The sequence below is a fragment of the Puntigrus tetrazona genome, chromosome 12 (assembly GCF_018831695.1).
Source record: "Puntigrus tetrazona isolate hp1 chromosome 12, ASM1883169v1, whole genome shotgun sequence".
Lineage (NCBI taxonomy): Eukaryota > Metazoa > Chordata > Actinopteri > Cypriniformes > Cyprinidae > Puntigrus > Puntigrus tetrazona.
The window spans coordinates 9,645,476-9,654,693 of record NC_056710.1 but is presented as its reverse complement, the minus strand read 5'-3'; the positions used below and the strand labels follow the sequence as shown (position 1 = coordinate 9,654,693).

The following is a 9,218-nucleotide window of genomic DNA, read 5'->3' as shown; positions in this document are numbered from 1 at the left end:
TGTGTGTGTGTGTGTGTGTGTGTGTGTGTACACGCACGCGGATGCGTTAAATACAGAGCATAAAATCCAAGTATGGGTCGCCATATCTTGACACATGTCACATACTACGCTTTCCTATCCTACATCCGTTTTTACACCGGCTCTAACATTCTCGGAAAAAGTGTGGGGGAAGAATTCAAGCGGTATTAAAAGTGAGGGGAACACGTCCCCCGCGTAATATACGCCCCTGGTTGCATTATGTATCTGTTGTGCACCTTCAGTGTAATAAACGAATATGAATAATGTCCCAACAAACCTTGTCATGAACATCGGCGTTGATTCAGTCCGTTCCATGTGCTCCGTTCTGGACACGGTCTGTTTTATTACTGTCTACAAGAAGCAAAATCGTTTGGTAACATGATAATTATAACAGCAAATGTGCAATTAACATAGGCTATTTACAAAGACAGTGAAAACCGTTTTAGTGAGCAGCGACAATAAGTTTCATGGTCCACTAAATGTCCTGCCCTATCGGCTAAAAGAGAGGATTTGATTGGTTACACTGTGTTGACAGTTTGCCCAATCCTATAAAATAGAAATCGTGCTAGTAGGGAGAGCGTAGGTTTTATAATATATTTATAAGAAATAAAACAAGTTTTTCCATAATTTGGGGGATTATTTAAAAAAAAAAAATCTAAAGTGTTTACTTTAAAGTATGCTCAGCACTTTCAGAAGGGGGCGGGGTGTACTTTGCCTCTTGATGCCCAAAGTGATGTTTTTGTCATTTTATTTTATTTTTTTTTTTCATTTTATTATTATTATTATTATTATTATTTGTAATTAACGCCCTTTTGTGAAGGCGTGTCAAATCTAACTAGTAGTAAAAGTAATAAGTACACATTCACAGGGTTTGAAAGGTCTGTTTTTTATGTAATTTGACTAAAATGCATTCATGCTGTTACAGTATTTATTTTAGGGTAACCATAAATGCTATTTTTTCCTAGACGCCTCCTTCCAAAAATGTCTGTATTGCTTTGATTTCACAGTAATTGGAGAGCATTTTAAAAACATAACAAACCTAGTTCGGTCTGCAGTGTTCCAAAAAAAAAAATATGGCTCTTATAGTCATCCTAATTTATTTAAAATGTAGCGCTGTAGACATGTTGTCAAAGAAAAAAAAGGTGAAAATCTCAACACTGGTACTCATTCTCCTAATTTTACTCCAGCAGCATCCTATAGATAGATGTAGAAAGAAAGAAAGAAAGAAAGAAACATTGCCCTTATCTGACCCTACTGCTCCTCAATCTGAGGATAAGTGCACATATAAATAAAATGAAAAGTAAGTTTTTAATAAAAGTTGAACTGTCAAATAAATATTACATTCAATGGTGACCTGTTGTCAGGTAATTAGTTTTATTAATACATACGTATAATCAACCAGCGCTACTATAAAAATAGAAAGATTGCATTTGAATAGACGTTATTCACACATAAACAGTGATACAATAAATATAAGTTGGTTATCTTATTGATGGTTGCAGGACGAACAGAGATAACGCATTAAATATTTGTGTCAAAACACATACATGAAACTTGCATACACGAAAGTAGACAAGCATAGATACATTTTTATAATTACTATATAAATGAACAAAGAGAAACGTAAGTCTAGCAATCATTTTGAAGAAATAATTGACATCCTTCCTTTGTAGTTTTAATAGCTCTCTTTGAGCAGGTCCAGCCCACAACAGCGTTGATCGATTCAAATAGAAAGTTTGCAATTAGGACTAGCTTCATTTTTTTTTTTTGGTCCCAGTGAATCAATTGTTAGTGTGAATGTTCAAACAGAAGGACAGAATGAAAGGTGATCTTTCAAACCTGCTCTGTTGTTAAACGCGCCTGTGGTCTTTAGGAGACCACACTGTTATAATGCCCCTGCCATCCAGCAAAGCAAAGAAAGGGTACAGCTTCTCACGAAAGTGTCCCGTAAAGGTGTATATGTGTGATTTGTTCTCTGCATTGTAGAAGGTAATCTGCCCCTCCTCGTAATCGATGTATATTCCCATTCTTTGGGGCACCAGCAGCAGCGGCAGTGTTGTTTCTGGATTGGTGCATGCAAAAAACTGACGTGTGCTGCGCCACAGGACCCAGTAACCAGTAGAGGGATTCATTGGAAAGCGGCCATGCCTTTTTGAGGAAGCAGTCGTCACTCCAACTTTCCAATAGCCATTGTTGGCAAATTCCACTTCCCAGTAATGGCGGCCGTTCATGTAGCCCTCCCAGCCTAAAACGCAGGGCAAGCAGTCGAATCGCTGAGGGCTGTAAGGCAGATTGGCTTCTTTTAGGCCCTCCTGGACCTTCTTGTGGTCATCAGAGAGCTGCAGCCAAGATTGGCTGGTCACGGGATCAAGAGTTACGTCAGCTATTTAAAAGAAGAAGGTGATGGTGTTAGGACTGATGCATATGATGTTCTTTTGTTAATGCTGGAGTTAAGGTTTTTTGAGGGGGAAAGGTCATATTTTCACATTACCTCCTGCACTGACAATCCAGTTCCAGACTAAGAGAAAAAGAGAAAGATCCACATTATGAAAGTTAGTCATCAGTTAGACCATCACACTCCTATAGCAAATTGTAACTACAGACCCTTTTCACAGATGGATAACACACTTTCACGGTTATTAACATCATAAATCTAGCAGTATGTTTTTCAAATTTATATTTTAATCCACACTTGCTATTGTGGATTTCTCAAATGTGCTGCATGGGGTCTAATAAAAGTTATTTACCTGAATTAGGGATGTATCGTTGCATGCCTGTTTGAAAAAAAAAACAACAAAAAGAAATTTACATATATTCATTTGTTTACAGCTTTATCCACATTCTCAGCTTGATTAGGTTAGGTTTCAGATCCCTCACCAGCTTTCCAGGTGCGCTGCTTAGCTGAAAGCCATAAATGAGGAACCATGCCCTAAAATGAATATTAAAAACACGATTAGTTACAAAAACATAGTTACAAAAACGTATTTGTAAAATCATAATTCAGTAAATTATTTCCATGACTTTAACACTAAAACCGTTTTATATAATGTTTTACAGTACATAATAAATGTCTCTCAAAAACAACTGCTCAAACATCGCAGAACGTAATAACCAGTCGCAGGCTGTAAACCGATGCTGCTCTATTGCACTGTGCTTGCTTAATGATAAGGAATTCATTTTTTACCATCCATAAATTTATCAGCACTATCTCTGACACAATTTCATTTTACAGCCTCACACTTTTGTGCATGTTAAGAAAACAAATTCGGCTCCAGTGCATCGCCAGCGTAAGCTTCACGGTGAAAACTTCTACATCACTCGTGTCAATGTAGACCATAGTTACAATAAATATTTGTCTTGACTTTATCGTGTGGTTATTTTGGAAAAAAACAGCGGTGGGGGTGGGGCTGAGGGGGGTTGCACTAAACTAGTTCCCAAACACGAACAGTAAAAGAAGTGCATGTATAGCCATCCCACCTCGCTGTCTTCTTTCAGCAAACTCCAAGTGATGAACTCCAGCAGTGGCATGAGGGAAATCAGCTTCTTCTTCTTCAGTCCCAGGAGACGCAAAAGCCGTGCCAGTTCATCTCCCACCATTCCAGAGCTCTGTCTCAGAAAGAACAAATATTACATGCTTTTCCTCCCTTCTGCTATCTATATGCTAGTTAAAAATACATGTACTGTATAAAGTGCCATTTTACAAGTGAAAGACCTCCACCGTGACCCGACAACCTAAAGTGTTTTTAAGGACCACCTGCGTTCCAGATTATACAGATACGCTCGCTGCCTCACCTCTGACACACTCTGTATCTCTTTGGCCCACTTTGTGATCTTCTTCTGCACCACATCAGTCTGATCTTTATCCTCCTTTGTGCCTTCTTCCTCCTCTTCGTCAATCCTCTCCTTTATCCATGAATGGTTTTTAGACAGCTGGGGTGACACAGGAACAAAGAAAGCTTAATTTGAGCAAGCCATCGTATATATGACGAACAGAACAGTATGATTGAGATGTTTGTACACTCAGTTTCACCTTGTCGACGCTTTGAAGTTCACTGGCCCACTGCAGAATAAGCTTGCGACACTCTTCAAGACTGCGCTCAGTTCTGGGGTCTATCTGCCGCTCCGTCTCACTGCTGCACCCTTCTCCGGGATCATCCTCATTCTGTGAATCACAGACACAAATATATGGATGCACGATATATAGGAAGCACATAGAATATCAGTTGTTTTGGGGTATTTATTTGTGCAAGCTCACTTCCCCTTTTTTACGTTTGCTATCATCTAATGCTCACACAAAAATGAAAATTAAAAAAAAATCTGCTTTTCTGACAGCAGACATTAAGACTGTAGGCTATTTGAAAATAAAATAATTTCGTTATTCAAAGAGCATGATATTACATACATTCTTTTATATCACCATATAAAGGCAAAACACTAAACTGATGTATGATATGGTTACTCTGCATCAAATGCACAGCTTGACAAGGCCCAGAGTTTCACATGCAGTAATGCTAGGTTATTGATACAGGTGTTATCGGTTGCCCTTAGTTTATGTTACCCTAACATAAACTAATCATCAAGCATCATAAACTTCTCGCATGGCAACGCTTGTTATATAATCGCAAAGATAATAAAAAGTCATTGATTGCCGTTGAGTTTGCACGTAAAGAGGAGTTTGCCAAGAAATGATTACTTAGGCTGTTAAACACATCTGTCCGTTTATATATGTGTGTGCGCGTTTAGCTTATAGATAGGTAGACAGATACACAATTTCTTAATATTATTTTACAGTTGAAAAATTACTAATATTTTACATGACTATTTTAGTTATTTAAAGTATTTAAAACGTTAAAGCTATTTAAGCAATTATTTGCGTGCTTTTTTAATTTTAGATTTTCTGTCTGTGCATGTGTGTGTGTGTATATACAATATATATTACATACATAAAATAGCAAAATAATCCTTGGCCTACCTTGCAAACTTGTGCCACCTGTTGCTTCCAGTGGTTTATGAATCTGATGCACTCATCCAAACTCCGGAGATCATTCAGGCCTTGCTGGCGCTGCCTTTGCTGGAAACCAACGCAAACTAATTATTAATAATTAATGTTATACACAAAACAAGCATTGGCGTGCGCGTTATTGTATTCCACCGGAGTTAGTTAGTATTACCTGTGCACGGGTAGAAAAGCCGCTGCTGTTCTTGAAGGGGCTGGTGGGAGCAGAACTGTGGACCTGAATATCTGTCTCTGATAGTGTCCAGCGCACAACCCCGACAGAGTTACTCTGCTTCTGGGGCACTGGAGTAGAAGAAAAAGATGGAAGGATTCTTACTCAATTAGTTTCATCCGATTATGCTTCCATATGCTTCCACTATGCTTGAAATGAACATAATGTGTTGCGGTTGAACAGAAGCCCAAGCATGCACATACTGTTACGAGCCATACTGCTGTCCTTCAGGATGCTTTTCAGAGTGTTCGCCTTTTCACCTATACGAGAGATCGTTTTTTTAGATTTATTTATATTATTAATGTGAACGAACATACATATTAAATAACATACAAATGAATTTCAATATTAAATATTATCGAAATTGCTCAAACAAATCACTAGGCTTAAACAACAACAATAATCATCATCATCATCATCATTTTAATTATTCCTGCTGATAACATCACAGACTTTTTCCAACGCATAAAAGTAATAATATTCGAAATACTTCTATTAAAGCATTAACAAAACTATTACTGTTAGACTTAGTCACGGCACCTTGTAAATAAAAGCTAGGCATGAGACTTACCCATGATGAAGTGTTGGGGAGGCAGGTGAGCGCTCAGGGTGTCCGGTGAAAACTGAAGGCCGGTGCTCTCTTTGCCCCCGTTTTAACTGATCGTCTGCATCATCTAAACTTTGGACCCGAATTATTACTGTCGTCATCGTATGGGGTGGAGCCCAAGAAACGCTACGTGATGAGATAGTCTTTCCCAGCAATGATTCAGAAAACAGTCAACGTGGCATGATGCCAAAAAGAGAAAGATAATGAGCACAGTCACACATTGCATGTCATGCGTGAACTTTCGTGCCACATGCGCATTCACCGATTCACTGAAACACTGTATGTGGAGCTGTTCATATAGAGTTTACACATAAAATTTCATACTATTTAAAAAGGCCTCACATTTGTGCAAGCATCCTTCCTTTGCATTGTTTTATTACCCAGCAGATATAAATATTGATGGTTATATGACTGTAAATAGGTTGTGTAACTATCAAAAATCGAACGCTGTCTACATGTAAGAGACCCTAGAAAATTATTATAGAAGTATGATCATTTGATCCAGTGAGCTGATCTATTTCATCTTGCATTAAGTTTTCAAAAAGTCATCTAACTACTTCTTGAGTGTCTCTAATAAAAATGTAAACAAAATGGACAAATTGTGTGTTTATGGTGTCTTTTTTTTGTAAAAGGGCCATTCTGCACTGAAACAAATGCTACTGATTTTTTAAAGGTAAGCAGTTGCAAACAATAGATTTTAGCTGCATGTTAAACAAATTTAGTTGAAAGTTAGTCAGCTGAATTTATTAAAATGTACCTAAAGTTATCTGACTGCATTCACTTACCTTGAAACATGTATTGTTATAATACAATTGAAAAACTCTTTAGTTTTTTTTTTTTTTTTATAAAACAATGTGTTATAAATATTTTGAGCCATCAATGTGGCAATATTTGTTTTTAATTAATTATAAAGAATTGCAATCATCATAATGTACAACAACAAGCTTTCAGTTGACATCATTGGTATAACATATTTATTGTTAGGGAATTGTAAAAAATACAAATTGATTAAACAACTTAAACTACTATTTAGTGAGCAGACCATGATTGACAACATATGGTTTGGTATCTTACAGCAGACATTTTGTAAAATGCAAAAGGTACTGTCATTGGTGTTATCGATCATAAAATCTTTTAATATCACTAAAGAACATAACACTATGCGGTCTGCAAAAAAAACTGTCATTTATATGTATATAAGTCAAAAGGTAATCTAATAATGTGCTCTAAGTTAGAAAATGAAATACATTTAAGACATCTTGTCAAACAGCGAGTGAACGTTTCTGTAGAATGACCCAAAAATAAATAAATATATATATATATATATATATATATATATATATATATATATATATATATATATATATATATATATATATATATATATATATATATATATATATATATACCTGAGATTTAACCATGAGATTAAGTCCATGAAACTTCAACCCACAGTATTTCACATATAACAATATATCAATAAACAAAGATGTAAACTTATACAGAAAACAAAACAGGAAAGTAAAAACAGTATATGTTATATTGTATTATATTGTATTTTTGTATCCTCACTGACAGCTGGAAGGAAACTGTCTATTAATAAGTACATTACAAATGCTTATTTTTATGTACAGTTAATCATAAGCATTACCTTCCAATTCAATGCAAAGTGTAAAACAATAAATAAAACAGAATGTATGATATTAATATGGGATATTAAAGAGACCCTTGTAGGGGAAATTACAATTAAAACCCAAGGACCAGGTGTGTTGAATGAAGACCAGTAGTCAGAGATGCAATCAACTTTAATATTCGTGATAGAGTTCATGCATAGGCCACTTATGCGTACATCTTAAAAACACCAGTAATTATACAGAGGTTGCCAACTGCGTCAATGCATAAATAAACAAGACTCTAACTGGTTCCAAAATCTAGATAAACGTGGACAGTATTCACATATGGCCATAAAACCTGAAGCATATCTTCTAGTGATTCATTTGGTGACAAGTGATCAGAAATCAGACGCAACAGGTCTTTCCAGAGACGTCTAACTGTTACCCTGGACATCTCCTCCTCTCTGCATCTAGGTGCAAAGACGAACATTCACACACATACACAAAGAACACTTATCTGTACTTCAAGGTTGCTGGGCTTTGCCCTGAATCTTATCAAATATGGTTCACTACACGCACACCATGAGAGCAGCACAGGGCATATAGACATATTCAACTTATTTTCTAACATTAATAAATGTGACTCCGATTAATAATTATTCAAGAAACAAATAAATGTTTCATGAAGGTCATTATGGCTCCTACGATTCCACTCTTTTTTTTTTTAATCATGTAATTTTTGGTCAATTATTTAATTTGTAGCAGGAGTCTATTATGGCCAAATAATTTGAATTCAGCCTGAATGGAAATAACTTTAAAGTCTTTCATTATTATATTATAAAATAGAGTGCATTTTTTAAGAGAAATATTTTTCACAAGAGAGGAACAGAAATAAATAAATAGACACTGTGCACATTTAGGATGGATTCATTAATGAAACGCGGCTGTGTGTTGATTAGAGACACACAACAGTTCACACAGGGCTTTATTTCTTTTGACATAATTACTGACAATTGGTCAAAAAAACTTAACGTTACGGTTATTTTAGCAGTAATAGTTCGCTCCGTAAATTTAGTTCAACAACGTTACAATGCAAAGGGACAATTGTATCGCTCGACTGAATCCACTCGTGCATTTTAGGTGTTCTTGTTCTGTCCAAGCGATAAATGCACGTCTATGAAACTCGCTCTTTAACCGCTCAGGTAAAGTCAGGTGCTGCCTTTTCTCTTTCCGTCTGACCCCCTACCTCTAGTCTGGCGAGGTTAAAGCCTTCATTAGGGGGCTCAGTAATTGTCACTCTGCCTGAACTCCCGGGAATGAAAGCAAAAGTTCACGCATTTCGTGACAGCCCATTCTAAATAATTTCTCTGTTTGTTGTTTGCTCAACAGCAGGTATCTAGGCTAAAATGTAGGCTAGTGATAATGGCATGTTATGTAAATCACAAGTTCGACCGGGGTCAATGCTGATTATCTGCTCGAGATACCGCTGCAGCTGCTGGCATGAACTTTACTAACAATGCTTTCAGTCAAATGACAGTACGATTAGATGGACATGCATTTCAAGCATGTGAATTGTTGTCGAAATAAATGTGCATGGAACCTCAGTGATAAAACGCGTGCATTCGAATTGCAGTTTTGTCTCCTGAATGGTTTAAAAAGCTTAAACGTTTAAATTGGCGAGACATAAAAATATGCAAGCGATCAACTATGATTCAGGTTACCCACACAAGCGAGTGAACAACGTGAATCAAG

General features: G+C 36.5%; 2 protein-coding genes across 2 annotated transcripts in view; one reads left to right on the top strand and one right to left on the bottom strand.

The window, feature by feature from the left end:
• Positions 1-9,218, top strand: part of thrab (thyroid hormone receptor alpha b) — a 628,197-nt gene that overhangs the window by 285,156 nt on the left and 333,823 nt on the right. The gene's annotated exons all lie outside the window — the stretch shown is intronic.
• On the bottom strand, positions 1,308-5,943 carry si:dkey-219e21.2 (E3 ubiquitin-protein ligase TRIM39). The gene is made up of 11 exons (XM_043253344.1): positions 5,818-5,943; positions 5,450-5,506; positions 5,190-5,317; positions 4,991-5,089; positions 4,049-4,180; positions 3,811-3,948; positions 3,496-3,624; positions 2,896-2,947; positions 2,766-2,792; positions 2,510-2,536; positions 1,308-2,401 (listed from the first exon to the last, which is right to left on the bottom strand). The coding sequence occupies exons 1-11, from the start codon at positions 5,819-5,821 to the stop codon at positions 1,869-1,871; spliced, it is 1,326 nt and encodes a 441-aa protein (XP_043109279.1). The 5' UTR covers positions 5,822-5,943; the 3' UTR covers positions 1,308-1,868.